The 18,709-nt window shown below is 41.4% G+C and overlaps 3 protein-coding genes across 5 annotated transcripts in view; 2 read left to right on the top strand and 1 right to left on the bottom strand.

Annotated features, from left to right (window-relative positions):
- Positions 1–18,709, top strand: part of spon1b (spondin 1b) — a 125,320-nt gene that overhangs the window by 86,792 nt on the left and 19,819 nt on the right. The window lies entirely within an intron of this gene.
- The window catches only part of olfml1 (olfactomedin-like 1), a 113,920-nt gene continuing 98,187 nt past the window's right edge, over positions 2,977–18,709 (top strand). For 2 of the 3 annotated variants that reach the window (XM_079500999.1, XM_079500995.1), the window contains exon 1: positions 2,977–3,101. The gene's annotated coding sequence lies outside the window, so the exon portion shown is untranslated. The remainder of the gene's footprint in view (positions 3,102–18,709) is intronic. The other variant, XM_079501001.1, reaches the window with a different exon arrangement.
- Positions 13,746–18,709, bottom strand: part of syt9b (synaptotagmin IXb) — a gene marked incomplete at both ends in the record, with an annotated part of 48,318 nt that continues 43,354 nt past the window's right edge. The window contains 3 exons of the mRNA XM_079500992.1: positions 13,746–13,823; positions 17,198–17,327; positions 17,673–17,844. Of these exons, the coding sequence (XP_079357118.1) occupies positions 13,746–13,823; positions 17,198–17,327; positions 17,673–17,844 (380 nt within the window). The remainder of the gene's footprint in view (positions 13,824–17,197; positions 17,328–17,672; positions 17,845–18,709) is intronic.

Below are 18,709 nucleotides of genomic sequence, written 5' to 3'. Positions count from 1 at the left end.
CCAGGGGATGAGCGAGTGACCTCAGGACTTCGGCGCTCTATAAGGAATGGTGCACTGCAACCTGCAGGTGACTATTATGCTCCGAGTCCAACAGAATAAGCGAATGGCAAATGGGGTCATTATTATGCTCATACAATATACCACAGGTCCACAGCTATAAATGGTAAATGGTGCATCTATATAGCGCTTTTATCCAAAGCGCTATACATAGATAGTTTACATAGATCGTGCATCACATTCACCCATTCACACACACATTCGTACATGTCACCGACGGCAGAGGAAACCATGCAAGGAACCTGCAACCTTGGGAGCAATTAGGGGTTGGGCATCTTGCTCAAGGACACTTCGACACCAACTCTGGGGGAGCCCGGGATCGAACTGGGTTCCCATCCGGCTGTTCTGCCGGCCACTCTACCCCTGAGCCACTGCCGCCCCTATAGGCTACTCTGCACCCATCACTGTCTCAGTCCTAGTTCTGCTGTACCCAGAGGTCTCGATCTGTCCTCTCTTTCCATAATTCCCTCACATCATTACATGGTTACTGCCGCCCGGGGCCTGGTCCCTACATCTATCGCTGCCATGCCACTGTGTCTGTATTGCTGAAACTATAAAGGGACGACATGAGAGAAGATGACCCTTGGCATTAGACCCTACTGTACCTCTGGTCCATAGCTCTAATGCGTAAATGCAACGCATTAGAGCTATGGACCAGAGCTAGACAATACTGTAAAGAATCGCCTGGGCTTTCAGATGGGGAGACGTAATAGTGTGTGTGTGGGGCATTTGCAGATCACAAACAAGTTCATAACTCACTGAACAGTGACAGGAAGAGGATAGAGCTAGATGGTGATACCATTAGCATGCAACAGCTAGAGCAACTAGCGTGCGTGTGCGCACGCATGCTCCTGTTTGTGCGTGTGTGTTTGTGCGATGCGTGGTGGAATCCCCTGGCGGTGTTGTGGTTGGAGACTAAGTGACCCTGTTTGCCGCTCTTTGAACTAAGTGCTGCTTCTCGCTAGAGGAGTGAACTCAATACCCCTCACCCCCCATCTCATTCTGCCTGGCTGTAAATCAGAGACAGATCAAACACACATAGGGAATAGACCACTGTTGCCATGTCTGCTTATTATAAGCAACTTTCGGCTTTTTTTGTTAGTTTTTTTTGTTTTTTCAGCACCTTTTAACGCGTTGCGACGCGTTGTGAGCTTGAAGGTCGGCTATTTTCAAATGGCCAATGTATGTATAGGTTTAAGGTGTGTGTGAACCAGTCTCTTCCGTTGAACTTGTTTTCATAGACCAGGTTGCTTATTTCTCTCCCGGCGTCTGGCAACACTGGACTCCATTAAGATGAGACTGAAAGTGGAGCAGCATGGAGCACTGCATTCTTTGTTAATGAGTTCTCAGACAAAGTGAACTAAGAATGAATGGATGGATGGATGAAAGGTGTCTTCCCGTTAATTACAGTTTATAGCCTGGATTACAGGGCAAACATTCTGGGCAAGGAGGACACATGTCCCTTTGACCAGCAGTCTCTGTCCTTCTTAGGCCTCATTCACACGTACCAAACACCAATCAAGCAAATGTTTGGTCGTTTTTTTGTTTTTATTTTTTTTGGGCCACCACAATGCTTTTCCATGGGAGTCACATGGTTTGACCAAACATTTTTGTTTGATGAGGGGGGAGGGGCAGAACACCACCAGCAATCAGCAATCAAACACAAATGTTTGATCAAACCATGTGACTCCCATTGGAAAAGCATTGTGGTGGCCCAAAAAAACGACCAAACATTGCTCGATTGGTGTTTGGTACGTGTGAATGAGGCCTTAGACTTATAGCTCTGTTGGTTTAAATTGGTTGAACTGTAGGTTGATTTCAATGAGGAGAACATGGCTTCACCCAAACGTTTCATTCTGCTTGTGTAACAGCAACATGATTTCACCTACAGACACAACGTGGTGTCCTCAGTGCTCTCTGGGTAACGGGAATAGGGAGATATAAAAAGCAACAGTGTGTGGGAGTGTTATTTAAATTAGCTCACACTGCCACCCACCTACACATCAGCACGAGTGGAAAGAACAAACAAAGCCGAATATTAATGTAGGCTTTGTAGAAACAAAGCCGGATATTAACTCTTTGTTAACAGGGAGTTAACAAGTTAACAGCAAAACAATGAAATGCATAAATATCGCACCTTTTAGAATGTGAATTACATTCACACACCCAGTCACCCACTCACATTCATACACTGATTGTGAAGGAAACCTGCATGACGGTGCATGTAAAGGCACGAACATCATCGGTAGGGGTTAAGTGTGTTGCTCAAGGCCAAGTACAGTATACTTCTGCTCCACCAGCTCAATGCTACTGCCGGACGACCCTTATATTTTTTGTATATTACTGTATGAACTAGCCCTTACCCCGTTGTGAGATATTGCCCCCCCCCCATTGTGGCCGCTGGGGGTACTGCGCCCTGGGTGCGTTTTCACATTTTTAATTCACTAATAAATTCATTATTAATTTATAATTTGTTAAATTGGAAAAAGGGCTTCGTTAAGACCTCCATATTATTATGGTCAATGCCTGTGTGAAAATTGGTGCAGGCGGTGAGGAGATACGCCGGTGTTTCTGACAGACAGACATTCAGACATTGACTGAATTATAGTATGATGATGATGATGATGATAATAGTATGATGATGATGATGATGATGATGATGATGATGATGATGATGATTATGATTATGTAATTCTACTTCCACCCTGTTTTGATCAAGAGTTGTACTGTATAAGGAGGATTTTTAGGAGGATTTGAGTTAGGGCGGCAGCCGTGGCAGTAGTGTCAGTGGCCAGTATAGATTTTTTGTTTTTGTTTTGTTTTCTGTTTAGTATTAAACAAGTGTATTAAGTGTATACACACACATGTATTACACTGCTTAGGTAGTAGGAACCTTTGTAACAGGCACTGTGTGACACAGGAACATGTTAATGGTTGCACCACATTTGAGCTGGAGAGTGTGTTGTTAACTCATTTAATAAACTATTGACCGGTTGGATCAATTCATGGGGAAAGGGAATTAAGTCACTTTCTCCCAAATATAGGTAAGATATCAATTATTGTTTATTGCTGCTGCTTCTGCCGCCGTGCAAAAATGGGTGTTAAGTGTGTGTGTGTGTGTGTGTGTGTGTGTGTGTGTGTGTGTGTGTGTGTGTGTGTGTGTGTGTGTGTGTGTGTGTGTGTGTGTGTGTGTGTGTGTGTGTGTGTGTGTGTGTGTGTGTGTGTGTGTGTGTGTGTGTGTGTGTGTGTGTGTTGCGCTACATGCTAAATAACTCCTCTTGGGAAATGCCTTCCCACGTCCCTGGCTGTTGTTGTTTTAGTAATTGTGCCACTGCCACACTTGACACACACCTCTCACTCACCCACATCTCGCACTACTGAAAATAACCACTTTCACACTCCATGTTCATTGGTTGATCAGTTAATGGCATCCATTATTAGACCTCTGTCTTGTTTCCCATTTGTGTTCCAATTAAGTGCCAGCTCATAGGTAGTACCTGTGTAGAAGTCAACAGTAGTAAAACGTACTTGTACTCTACTTGACTGAGTAATAACTAAGTCAAGTACTTCGACTTGACTGGAATATTGTGGTACTCTATCCACCCTGATTAACATTTTATTATGATCATGCCATTCAAAATAATACTCATATTCATCTCTGTCTTTTCGGTTGTGCTCTCTCTCTCTCTCTCTCTCTCTCTCTCTCTCCATACAATAGAATACATCTCTGTCTTTTCTGTCTGTCTCTCACGCACACTCTTCACATGCCCCGCATAATAAGCAGCAGCTGATGACCATACACAGTAGATTCTCCTTTAACATCCCCGGGCCCTCCTCGTTATAACCTGGCCTAAATGACTCCTGACCTGGACTTCCTAGGTACAGTACAGCTTTCCAGTTTCACACACAATGTGCACACTGCGTAGCCAACGCACGTACTGAACCACAAATGAATCCTTAAATGCACTATGATGATTCCATCTACCTGGACGGCCATTGTAACGGCCTTTTGTGCTGGACCACTGTCTGCATGTCTGTCCTCTCCTGCATTGTTAGAGCTACACTGGCAGCTATATTTTCTTTTCTTCAGCATGTCAAAGCAAAACTGAAAAGGTGTCTAGCCCATTGATGCCTGAGGCCGAATCTGGGAACGCCTTCTAGGGCCTGACCTAAGGTTTCTAAAAACCTTCAAATTCCGATTAATTCTTTTTAAAATAGTTATGTTGCTACATGTATAGCAATAGCTGATGAGACGCAGAGAGCGCGCCGGCATCAAGGGTAGAACAACGTATACGTTGCATCAGGCATCAATGGGCTAGACCAGACTTACTGTATGTGTCTCAAATAGCTCATTCACACCAGTCTTACAGTATGCACCTTATGGTTGCTTAGGTGATAATATGTGAATACATTTCATTTGTGAAATGGTTCCTCATTGTGGTGAAGTACGAAGAGCAGCTGCTACTTCCATTGAATGAATGTGTCTCATGGCAACGCGCAACACATCGTGGGATCTCTCTAGCACCCAGCCAGCAAGCCGCTATCGGAACAATTAAGTGTGAAAAGTATCCATAGCGATGCACGCAGCACACGTACGTCAGTTAATTCACCGCCAGAGTTATGCAGACCTATTTCGTCAACTGGGCGAATTCAAATATTAAAGTGATCAGAGAAAAGAGAAGAATGTTAAACGGTACATTTTTGATACTATTATGCAATTTGTTTACTTTACTCCTTATAGTGTTTAGGGTCTGGCTGGACCAGGCTTGCCTAGTCTTGTTTCTTTTGGATTTCCAATGCCATCATTATATCCAACTAAACTGGCACAAGACAACACAGTTTTAAGGCTCTGATGTTGGCTGCCTCTTGCAAGAGAGTTACTCAATTTGGACTGGAAACAGTGCTGTATTATTTTAACTGATATACTGACACACATTCAGTTGTTGTATTTCATAGAGCAGATCTTCAGATGAGTGCCTATATCAAAGTGATATGTAACTATGTTGTTGCAGTGGGTCTCTGGAAGTGCTGAATAGGGCAAAAATGTATTTGCTGCAAATGTAAAATGTTGAGTGTAGTTGTTCTCAATACACCAATGGCCCTATTTTTGGCAGTGATTTGAACAATTTTAAAATGTTTTTCAAGATGGTAAAAAAAATCACACCTGTGTGACGTGAGGGACGCTCTCATCATGCTATGATTAGGTGATGTAATGATGATGTCAAACAAACGGTGTCGAAACAAATATTAAATTATCTTTATTGTTAATGGGATTTAATGTTTGTGTTATGGACAAGATGACGTACATTTTCCCTTCATTGTTTTTAAAACGAACAGGGGGCACGGTGGCACAGTGCTGTCGCCTCACAGCTAGAAGGTACTGGGTTCGATTCCCGCTGTGGGTGCTGGCGGCATGTTCTCTCCTCCGCGTCATCAGTGCCCATACCCGAGGCGGGGTTGGCGAAAGGGCCTTTCTGTGTGGAGTTTGCATGTTCTCCCCGTGTCCCCCAGGATAGGTAGGTACCCTCACAAAAAACATGCAGTAATCTTAGTCTCTAAACTGCCTCCCCCTGGCCAGCCGGGGCGCCTGATGGAGGGGGAAGGAACTGGTTGGAATAACGTGTTCCTTCCACGCACTACGTCCAACCAGGGAAACTACCCCCTGTCAGGTGTAAAGGAGCAAATTGGACACTCATACATGAAGGAAGCATGAGTTCAAGTCCGTTGCTCTCCCCAGGTTGGCGGAGGGTGTGTAGAGCCCAGGATCACATTATATAATTGACACAAGGGTGTATAAAAAAAAAAGAAAAGGGTCTCCCAGAAGTTCTCTCAGAGGCCCATGCATGTCCAGGTCAGAGGCTATGAAAAGAGCAGCTAACTGGCAGTGAAAAAATCATTAAAGTTCACAACAAGGTATGACAAGCAGAAGTGGATTTGATTTAATTAATTATGCATGCACTCCATTCCCTGTCTGTCTATTCAGAATCACCATAGTTATAGTTATCTACAAGCTGATTTGTAATGACACAATGCTGAATCAGCCTTTTCAGTTATTGCCATGCGCTCTCCGTATACTGAGCTTCAACTCTTTCACTCATTTGTAGGTGATGCATTGTGAGATCGGCTATATTCTGCGAGCGACACCGTCTGTCAAATATATATATATATATATTTTTCACTTATTTTTTATTGATGAAAAGACAAGGACAACAAAAAAAAGACAATACAAAAAAGAAAAGGAAAAAACAAAAACAAGGTTGCATTTTTCATATTACAGTGTACATTCATTGAAATCCTCGCTAGGCTGAAAGAAGAGATCCCACTTTTCCCACTTTTTATAGAACTTATCCTCTTGTAGTCTAAGTATGAATGTTAGTTTTTCCATAACATACAGTTCCTCAGTAATGTCCATCCAATGTTCTTTCGTTGGTGGGTCCTGTTGGTACCAGCGTTGTGTGATCGCTTTCTTACTTGTTGCTAAGAGGATCATGATTAGATATTTATCATGTATTAGAAACTCTTCAGGGATATTTCCCAGCAATAAAAAGGAACAAGTCTGATGTATCTTAAAACACAGAATGTGGATATCCTGCCAGTATTTCTGAATTTTGGGACAAGTCCAGAATATATGAGCGTGGCCCGCCTCCTTGTGGCCACATTGTCTCCAGCATGGTTGTTCTGTTTTCAATTGTCTTGACTTAATTTTAGGTGTTGTAAAAAATCTCATTAGGTTCTTCCAACAGAATTATCTCCACATTCTTGAGTTGGTAGACGTAATTTGAGTTTTGCACATATTTACTCTTTTTAATGTACTCTGTGGAGTTAGTCCTAGCTGAAACCAAGGCATTGTATACACTAGAGGTTGAGGTGAAGAAAATGCCAGCATTCATTGTATGTCCTTTTACATGATTTTATTTACCTCTGAGAATGTAAAAGGACATACAATGAGTGCTGGCATTTTCAACTTATATCTTCGAGCCTTGCACCTAGAAGGATTTTGTTTGAACCTGGAGTGTTGCAGGTTTTCTGCTACGGCAGTACTTTTCTCATTGTATACACTAGACACTGCTCTTTTGGACTCATGTTTATATGCCTGTATAAAAACCTGTATGAGATCGTTTGAGGCCACCGGCTCAGAAGCTTTCACCTCCCCCATGAAGTACTATCATACTTGAAGGTATCTAAAAAAAAAAGTCCTTGTTATCTATACTTTTCAGTTGTTCAAAACTCAAAAACACATTGCCATCCATGGCAGTACAGTAAGAGGAAAAACCATACCGAGCCCATCGCCTGAAAGTTTGATCATACACACCAGGCTTAAAATCTGGATCGTAAGCGGTCCACGTACCTCAACACCCTGATTGTCCTCTCCATTCTGAACTGTTTCGCGACTTTGAACCAGATATTTAAAGTAAATATTGTGAATGTGTCTAAAATATCATAGTAGGACTTAGCCTGTTCTTTATTCCCAATTAAAGTCTGAATAGGGATGTTGATTGATTTAATTTCCAAAGCTTTCCATTTTGCCTCACATTCATCATCACACCAACATGTCAAATATATATTTTTTTAAATAGCCTTAGAGTGCATTTTGTATTCCTCTTTGTAGTTGAATTAATACGTGACTATTTACAGTTTTTGGCCACCAGAGTATTGATCTGGTCTGGTAGCATATACAAACAAGCTAGTTGGACAGAAAATTGAATATTGTCATGTTATTATAGCAATATAACAACATAAACTAATACAGTGAAGTATTATATTAGCCTATTTCATGACATGCATAATACTCAGAAGAGATGACAATGTATAACTTTATCTTTTGTGTTTCTCTGATTCTTTCCTCTCTTTCCTTAACTTGCAAACTGATGGCTTGAACTGTTTTCTTTCAACCCTTACAGTACGTCAACCTCAGGATTAATTACTCTCTTGCGTTACTCCGACACATTCGCATAATTTTATTTTTACTTTTGGTATGCACATGTTCTCCAGAAAACTGGGCACTCCACTATTTCCCCCAGACTATTGGCGGGGAACTGGGCTCTGTAGTCCAATAGTTAAATGACAGAGGTTGGACAAAATTGGATTATTTTGTTTCTCACCTGATTCTGACAGGACATTAGCCAGGATAAAAACATCTATATCTGCTCACTGCAAATACCCTACATTTTCCTTAATCCAAGATGCCTCCATTGACAACCTATTATAAGGCAATATTTTCTAAATTTCATTATGCGTTAAGTAGCATGTGACATGTCGAAGTATAGGGGTTTTCATGATTCTGAATCCATTCCAAGCATTAGTTTTGCACAAAAAACACTCCTTGAGCTAAAAACAGCCATAGCCGTCATCACAAATGTGATGAGGTCAGCACATTTTGGGGACATTTGGGTAAGTGGCTATGGCCAATGTCATGTGGATCATACAATTATGAAAATATATTTTGTAATTTGTTCACATTGGTTCTGTTTGTCTGAGTTAAATGAATCTGTTTGAAACTTGTGGACAATAGCTGTCCACAACAGCTGTTGTGTTGTGTTGGAGTACAATGAGTCATCAAAAAAACAGTTATCAGGAACTGATAACTCGATCAGGCTCTTTGGCTGAGTGCAGGTAGATGTTTGGTTGCCCATGCGGGAATCCGTGTGTGCGTGTATGTGTGTGTGACTGTGTGTGTGCCTGCACGTGTGCATGTTTTAAACAATTAAACTAACATTTAAACTGGAAAAAACATACAATTCAAATTATTCTATGCTCTGCTGTTAGTAGCCTAGTAAGCCTACAGTATATGCAAGTACACTTACTGTATATTTCACCTTACTTCTTGTACTGAGATACCTGATGATGGTCACTTGAACCGTTTTTATAACATTTATTTATTGATATTTTTGGGCCTTTTTATGCCTTTGATTGGACAGTAGATTGACAGGAAATGGGGAGAGAGAGATGGGGAGTGACACGCAGCAAAGCGGGATTAGCACCCCCCCCCCCCCCCCACCCCCCACCCCTTTTTCCCCTCACTGTATGTTTCTTTTCCCTTTTTACCTCCTTTATGATGAATTCCTTTTCTGTTCTTTGACTATATAGAAGTGTCTATATTTGTACGTCTCTAAATGTTTTGATGAATTGAACAAGGTGGACCCTCTTGTAAACAAGTGTAATGCTTAATTGGGTCGTCCACTCACAGTTAACAGTCTTTGTATTGAGTTTGTGCTTGAAATGTACTGTAATTCTGCAAACTGTTAATAAATATTTCAATCAATCAATCAAAAGCAGCCTATAGGTGCCCGGGCCGCTAGGCCAGCCGTCCGGCCAATACAGTGTGCAGGATCTCCCCCTTTTTTTTTTACCTTCCTTCTTGTGAAATGTGTTTTTCTCTCTCACTCTCACTACCAAACAGACATGCGCGATGCGCAGTTGCACACACACACACACACACACACACACACACACACACACACACATGCATGCACGCGCACACTTTTAATATAAAATGAGTCAGTACTATATATAGAAATATTTATTAATAACATCTGAATAGACAATGTACACAGTCTGCCATGGTTTCATTTCAATACATTTTGTGTTTACAATAGGATTAGTACAGTATCTCACAACAAAGAAAAGCTTTAAAAATGGCAACATCTCACAAAAATGACGCATGCATTGTAAAGAGGAACACAGGACAAATCATAATTTGCAATACAAAGTCAAAACAATCTGGTGTTATCTTGAAATTCAAATAATACTAAAATTCCTTCCGCTATTCCTCTGTCCTCAAAATAAATAACCAGGTATGGTTTAATGCAGTGATTCTCAAAATGTAATTATTTTCCCCCCAAAATAATATTTTTTGAATAGGCCTAATTGAATTTCTCTTAATGTTAATCTTTTCTTGTGGGGGTCCCTGGCACAAAATGGTTTCCGGTGGGGGTCTGCGGCCAAATTTACATATTAATTTGGGGCTCCTTGACATGAAAACGTTTGAGAACCACTGGTTTAAATACATTTCAGTGAACTGGTGGCGATCTGGCCCGGGTTATCAGCAAGGATCCATTCCAGTCAAATCAATTGCACCCTACACGAATGGAAATGACTTCTAATGGGATTAATCTGAACATCATTTGGGTTCTAGAACATTAACACATCAGTCAACAGGGCATGAGTCTTCATTAGGTGCTCTGTGTGGAGCATAATGATCATCAGTGGTGGAAAAAGTACTCACAATGTTTACTTAAGTAAAAGTACCAATACTGCAATATAGAAATATTCTGTAACAAGTAAAAGTCCGGAATTGAACATTTACTATATATATATATATATACTATATATATAGTATATATATATATATATATACTATATATATATATATACTATATACTATATATATAAAAGTATCTGCTTCAAAATGTACTTTTCTCCCTTTTTGCTGAAAATACAGTATCCAATCTACGAGCTCACTACAAGTCGGCGAACATTTGGGAAACATATACCAGCTCTACAAGCTCACAATGCATTGTGAGCTTGTACCCTTTGCCGATTTCTCGCCAAATGTTTGCCTATTATCATGTCTGTGACGTGCCCGAATAGGGATGCTAGGGACATAATGTGGTTCATAACACCAAATCATTCAAAAGCACTGCTTGCTTGTCGAAATGTCATAAGACTATACTAATGATGCGGCAATGCCCTCCGCAGTTAGAAGAATGACACTTTCAGGAAAAGCAACGCGCCAAACGAGCAAAAGACAATCGGTATAAGCTACTGCAGTGTTTTGTCTTATTTTGTCCATACCCTTTAATTACCAAAGACGACATGCAACACATAAAACATGTTGTCCATTTTCCCATCCCAACAACAGCAGCTTTTCACACTCCCCCTCACTCCGTGTCCTTGGGGGACGGCTCAGTGAGAAGAGCCTCGCACACAAAGACTAGAAAAATGCACAGAAACGGTCCGTCTCTGACAGATATAGCAGTGTGCTCCTTTGGTACACTTAATAATGCTGCCATACATTTGATTTATGACAGCACGTCGCTATGGGGTCACACGTACTGTACAGTACATGTACTTGTGTGACTCTGGAGAGCTTGGAGGATTCTTCCAACACGACTGCCACTGGAATGTTCAGTGAAATGGTGACCTTGCTACTATGGCAACACGCCGTCCTGAGGGTCGCGCATCGAAACGTTTCGCCCAGAGAGTCATATATAAAAGCTAGAGAGTGGACAGCCCCACCCCCACAATTCATTTCAATGGAAGTTGCTCAGTGGCGACTGAAGGACCCGGTTTTTCTCTTTAATTTGGAGACCAAAATAAAATGACCATTTGGTGGCCAAAATGCGGAAGTGCTAACGAGCTCTCCGTGTTAAACCCCAGCTCGTGCTATACATGCACGGGCAAAAAACGTCCGCTTGCAGTTCCAGTAGAATTTGGCAGCTTCAGCGTTGGCCAGCCGCTCTGGGGGCTTCGCTGTCGGGCAGAAGCCTCATTTGTTACTTCTCAGGAAATGGAAAAAAAGTAACCTGCGTTGTAAATATTGAACCAATGAAAAGTATTAGAGAAACACGAGAAACTAACCAGGTGCTCAATGGAGGTAGCAGGATGTGATAATGATAAAAACGTGCTCACACGGATCAAAAAACGGGATCAATACATGATAAAGAGAGAAGGATCCGGGGACACAAGGTTAAAAAATGAGGAACGCCTTTATTGATTAAAAGGCAAGGCAGTTGCCTTTTAATCAATAAAGGCGTTCCTCATTTTTTAACTTTGTGTGCCCGGATCCTTCTCTCTTTTTTACAATTGAAAAGTATTAATGAAATCTACAGACCAAATTAATCAATACAATAGCAGATCTCGCAGCATGTCACGATGTGTTTTGAGCTTGCGGATCTGCTACTTTTTAAACTTTTTTTGTACGACACTCTTGTATGACAAAAGTATGGCATTTATTCACTATGAAAACAAAGATGAAATATGGAGATACGAGATTTCTGCCTGACAGCGATGATTTGGAATCGTACATTTCCATGACGTTGCTAGCTGGGGTTCTGTGTCAGCCATCTGTTGTGTTGATTTTGACAGCAAATTTTGATTTAGTTTTAGTCATAGTCTTTTGAATACATTTTCTTTCTGTTTTAGTCCCATTTTAATCATCTGAAATGTTTTAGTTAGTCTAGTTTTAGTCGACTAAATATACAGTTGATTTAGTCGACTAGAATGTATTTTTGGCAGGCCTTGATGGCGTCGTAATGGATGATTTAAGGCTTAGTTGCATGCTGAAAATATCCGATCTAAAAGCTCACATTGCGTATTGAGCTATTTTCTGCATACAACCTATATAATAAAATTACTTTTAGTTCTACTGGATCTCTTCTCCACTAATACCTTCCTAATATTTTATTTAATTGTTGACAAATTTCTCAATAAATTTAGTTTTAGTCATCATAGCTTAGGTTTTAGTTTTAGTTTAGTTTTCCTTAGTGAAAAAGATAGTCGATGGACATTTTTCGTCTACTTTTAGTCGTCAAAATCAACACTGATCTGAATTCTGAAGTGCACCAGACGAAGAACTATTTCAACAATGTTGATTTGAACAGGAATGTCCAATTCTGTCCGTCACAATTCTATACCTGTCTATAAAATCTGTTAGTTAGTCTAATAGGCTGATCTATCTACATATTCACACAGAGTCGACTGTTACAGTAGCTGAAGCTTCACACACTCTCTACAAAGTCAACATTTTGGTCTGCGTACTGCAGTTGGACAAAGACAACTCAACTGTTAGTTTAATCTATTTCAAACATCTTGGCTATGCTGTTAAAAAGGTTAGGCGTGAATGTACTTTAGAATGTGGTCAATTGTTTTTTTGATTTTTTTTCTTTTTGGTTTTCATGACAAAATAGGAATAAGGAATATAAATGTGTCTTTCCAGCTTCATAGCACAGTAAATCCTGTTCAATCTAACGAGTTACAGTTGGAGGCCATCGATATTGTCCTTTTCTTTTTGCTGAGGTTTGCGTGATCTGCGCAAAAGGACAGTTAACCCATTTTGGGCGGGAACCCCTTTTGGTGTTTTAAACATTATGTTATAATTTAGCTATTGAAAAATAGCAGATCTACAAGCTCATAGCGCGCCACCGAGTGGCGCGCTACGAGCTTGTAGGTCTGCTATTTTTGAAAAATCGTGAAAATATTTATTTCAGAAAACTGGAGGATTTAGAAGGATTTTTTAAAATTTTGAGGTCAGGCCTAAATGGGTCAAATGATAAGGGACAATATCGGTGGCACCCAACTGTACTTTACTGACACGAGTAACGTTCAAACCATCTAGCCCAGTGGTCTGTACTTGCCTACACTGAATCTACAAGCTCACAACGAGTCGCAACGCAATGTGTTGTTTGCTTGTAGATTTTTGTTGAATATTTGGCCATTGTGGCATGCCCATATTAGGGATGCTAGGGTTCATGTGGTCATTATACTGTAGTAATAACTTCAGCCAGGCTATAAAAAATGGTAATGTCCAGCAGGTCCACCGTACACTGGATTTGAAAGTGATAGTGAGGCACATGTTAAAATCCTGCCTGTGTGTGTGTGTGTGTGTGTGTGTGTGTGTGTGTGTGTGTGTGTGTGTGTGTGTGTGTGTGTGTGTGTGTGTGTGTGTGTGTGTGTGTGTGTGCGCAATATCATGGTGAAGGCGGTGTCTTCAAAGAGTTGGTGGATCCTCCTTGACTTCCACCCACTGCAGGCCCCTGTCCGACCCACTGGACCACAGACAGACAGACAGACAGAGATGGAGAGAAAGTGATTGCTGTCACTGCAATTACAAAACAGAACTGTAAAAAGTTGCACGTCATAATGTAGGTTATTAAAGCCACAGTGAATATGACTGCTCCTTGCTAGCAAGCTGACTGTCACTGTAATTACACAAACAGTACATATGGTATTACCTTTACCTTCAAAGGACTTTATAGACACACTACTGTACAAGTGTACATGCCAGACTGTAGGTCAGTGGTTCTCGAAATGGGGTCTGGGTGGGTACCCCCCGGGGTCCTTGGGGGGAGTTCCATAGGGTCTCCAGCAATAGCATGTCCTTGACACCGAAAGGTTAGTTTGAGAACCACCTCTGCTATACAGTAGGTGATGTTGAACATAACTGATAAGCTAATAAGGTGATGCTGTCATTTTAAAGTATGTACAAAGTGTATACAGTTGGTGACACACAATTCAGATTTAATCTGACACATGCGGAATGTTCATTGCATTTCCATTCTGTTATGGTGTTAAAAGCTAAGCATTCTGCAATATTCTAATGAAATGCCACTGTGACTGAGGTGTTGTAGTGTTTGTGAGAGTTAGCAGTGATAACTGTGTGTGTGCGTGTGTGCTTGCGTGCGTGCGTACTCCTGTTAGTGTCCACATGTCGAAGTGTCCTTGGGCAAGACACTGAATCCCACGTTGCCTCCAATGAGTCAGTGGGTGTGAGCTTGCCACCATTGGTGTGTGAATGTGGGAAGCAGGACGCTGGCGTTGACTGTTCGCCGCTTCACCTCCCAATGAATGAATGGACCATTGTAAAGTGCTTTGAGCACTTGGAAAAGCGCTATAAAAATGCAGTCCATTATTATTATTATTAACCGGCCACATAGGTAGCTAACCCTAACCTCAGTCTTAACCGGCCACATACTGTAGGTAACCCTAACCTCAGTCTTAACCGGCCACATAGGTAGCTAACCCTAACCTCAGTCTTAACCGGCCACGTAGGTAGCTAACCCTAACCTCAGTCTTAACCGGCCACGTAGGTCGGACTAACGGGATGTCGGAATTATGGGCAGTCCCCTCGACAACCACACATGATGCAATCACCATGGCTCTTCACATCGTTCTCTCGTATGAGTAGAAGCTGATGGCCAAGTGCATGTAGGCTACACAACACGTGTTGTTTGTACAGCTCGGCTTTCAACACTGTAGTCCCAGCCAGGCCTGGCGAAAAAAAAAAAAATACAACACATCAGGCTGCATCCAGGGCTTGTGCTTCCTCAAAACGTGTCACGATTGTGAGCTTGTAGATCAGCTATTTTCAAATATCCAATGTATGTAGGGTTAAAAGTGGTGCATTTTGGGCGGGAACCCCTTTTGGTGTTAGCATTATGTTATGCTTTAGCTATTGAAAAATAGCAGATCTACAAGCTCATAGCGCGCCACCGAGTGGCGCGCTATGAGCTTGTAGGTCTGCTATTTTTGAAAAATCAAAGAACCACTGACATAGAAACATAGCTTTTTCAGAAAACTGTCAAGATGTAGAAGACATTTTTAGAATCTGATCTCAGGTCAAAATGGGTTAAAGCGGGGCCCCCGCTGGCCTAGTGGTCCAGGCGCACGCCATATGCAGGCTCTGTCCTGACAGCGTGTCCTCCTCTCTCTCTCCCTCTTTCCTGTCAATCTCCACTTGAAACTATCAATAAAGGCAGAAAAGTCAAAAACAAATCTTTTAAAAAAAAAGTGGTTAAAGCGTTTTGATGCTATATTAACTCATTTTGGTGGGGGACGGCCCCTGGAACACCCTCAAGGACCCCTGAGGGTCCCTGGACCCCACTTTGAGAACCACTATTTGTTTTATGTTGTGTATTTTGTGATTTGATTGAATACTTTACTAACAGTTTGCATGGACAAGCACAGGGAAGTACAGTACAATACATGGTCTGCTAGGATGAATCCAAGAAAGCATTGATGTACTCAATTCAACACTCTCTCTCTCGCGCTCTCGCTCTCTCTCTCTCTATCTCTCTCTACCTCTCTCTCTCTCTCTCTCTCTCTCTCTCTCTCTCTACCTCTCTCTCTCTCTCTCTCTCTCTCTACCTACCTCTCATTTTGCTTCATTCATGGTACAGTTCAAGTACAGTAAATATGTGTGAGTATATACAGTGTATGCATAATGTGTTTAACATGTGTCCCCTAAGGAGGAGCCATCTGCAGATGTGTTGAGCTGTACAATAATAATAATCCATTAGCTTGCTGGTGGAAGGATGCTGCTACTAGGTCACTAAAGATACTGTGTTCAGTACGCCACTCTATGGCGTCTGATAACAAAGAGAAAACACGTGGTGGTCAGCGGCACGTATCTGTACAATGTCCTTTAGCACTGGCAGTGTACAAATGGAACCAAAGTAAGGGTTAATTTTGGTTCCATTTGTACACGCTCAGCATTACTATAATATGTAGATGGGGAAAATGAATAAAGGAATTTACTTTGAGTGATTGGGTGGGTGAGTGAATCCATCTATGGAATCTATCTATGGTGGGATGCTAAGTTTTAGCCACCTCCAAGAAAACCCAAGCAACCAATCATGCAGCAACTGCAGTAACCTTGCATGTTGTTCAGAAAATGCACAGTGTGGGTGATTAATGAGCTCGCTTGTGGCTATCGGCACCTGCAGTGAGGAATGCTAAAAACGCATTTCCGAACCCAGCCGATTAAGCATAAAAATAAGAGAATTGACTACACAGCAGAGCTTAATAAGTTGATCACACCTGTTGTTAAGACATTTCAGCTGGCATGCATGCAAATAATTCATATAATTATTGCAAATAGACAGAATATTATTGACTCTTGAGTGACTGAATTTTAAGCATTTAATTCCATCCAAGCTGAATATCAATTGATTTAATTTTAACAACTCAACATGAATTTGCATGATTCAGTCCACAACTTCTGTGTCAGTATACTACAGTATTTTTGTACTAATGAGTGTGGTCTGGGAATTCAGAAATAGAAACAGGACTGTGAAGGAAGCCACTTTTGTCTTGGTCGGTCTGTCTGTCTGTCTGTCTGTCTGTCTGTCTGTCTGTCTGTCTGTCTGTCTGTCTGTCTGTCTGTCTGTCTGTCTGTCTGTCTGTCTGTCTGTCTGTCTGTCTGTCTGTCTGTCTGTCTGTCTGCCTGCCTGCCTGCCTGCCTGCCTGCGCCTGACTCCGTAAAATACATTGCTAACATGGCAACATGAAACCAGATTAAACTTTAATCATTCCTGTTTTGAGTTATACATTTGTCTACAAATGTAACGTTACCACACAAACACACACACACACACACACACACACACACACACACACACACACGCGCGCACACACACAGTACCTCTATGAGGGGGTGCCAGTGTGCGATGGGCTTGCGAGGGTATGACAGCATCTCGCCCCAGTGTTCCCGACCCAAACCCTCTGCGTCGTTGCCCACTCTGCACACTCCGATCACTTCATTGTGGCCAACCCTGTGAGACGAGACAGAAATCACCACGGGATCTGTCTAATTGGTACATATAGTACATTCAGTAACTTAGTAAAAAACGTTTGCTCTGAAAGAATATATATTCAAAGATTTGTGGCGCATTTTTACGATTTTTCAAAAATAGCAGACCTACAAGCTCATAGCGCGCCACTCGGTGGCGCGCTATGAGCTTGTAGATCTGCTATTTTTCAATAGCTAAAGTATAACATAATGCTTAGTTAAAACACCAAAAGGGGTTCCCGTTCAGAATGGGTTAAATTAATTAATAACACTACATATTATATTTAAGTTACACAATGACACAGGAAGGCAGATCAACTGCACTAACCGATCATAATCCATGACCGCTATGAGGAGGCTGATTTGGTCGATATTCTCCGGGGGGACATCAAACACGATGGCTTCATTATACACAGGGTTCAGGGTGTTCCGCTTGGTCGAAGTCTTTCTTTTCTTCAGTCTCCGCCCCTCACACATCAGGGACACCTTAACGTATGGATCTGTAGAAAGGTACAGTAATATGATTATTATCCACTGTACAGGTTTTTTTTTTTTTAACACAATCCATGCCACCTGTTACAATAGAAACGCTGTGCAGGTGCCAGAGATATGGGACAAATGAAAGAATACATAACCGTGGGCGCATCCATGTGCACATCGCGTGCACGTCAGATTAAAAAAAAATATATATTTAAAAAATAAATTAAAATAAATAAATAACATAACTTTATGTCTTGGCACAGGTGGGGTATGCTGCTTAAAACATAACGTTCCTGGCACAGATTGGGTCATATGTTTATTGATTTTTCTTTACGACATAGTATTCTTAAAACAATTATTCACATAATGAAAGTTTCTTTATTGACATGGAGTACTAGATGAAACAAAATCCGGATGGACTGAATGGATGTTGACCAACAAGATGAATGGTGATTGGTGAGGCAGGACAACTGCAATCTTGATAACGCACAGTATGAATACGTACTTAATTACACAGCCTTTCAGCATTGGTTGCTCCACAACATTGAAGCTGAACGAAAGGGTCATGCACGCAACGAAGTAGAAATGGCCCTGAGATGGATTTAAGACTGGATCTTCATGATCAGATGTGACGCTGTTGCACTTGATATACATTGTGTGTTGGTGTCTACTTAAACATACGAGTTGAGGGTGCAGTGTATATACCTAAAGGTTTGCAAGAATGCAAATTTCCATCGTTCATATAACAATATATGACATAATATTATAGTATGAAAAAGGAAGGGATGTCCGCACACTGAGTTGTAGCTCCCAGGAAGATTTATTTATTTGTTACAACGTTTCGACCTCTGTGGGTCTTCGTCAGGTATGAGTCGGACTCAGTGT

This window comes from Electrona antarctica (assembly GCF_951216825.1).
Source record: "Electrona antarctica genome assembly, chromosome: 5".
Classification (NCBI taxonomy): Eukaryota; Metazoa; Chordata; class Actinopteri; order Myctophiformes; family Myctophidae; genus Electrona; species Electrona antarctica.
This window is presented reverse-complemented; position numbering and strand designations above follow the sequence as displayed.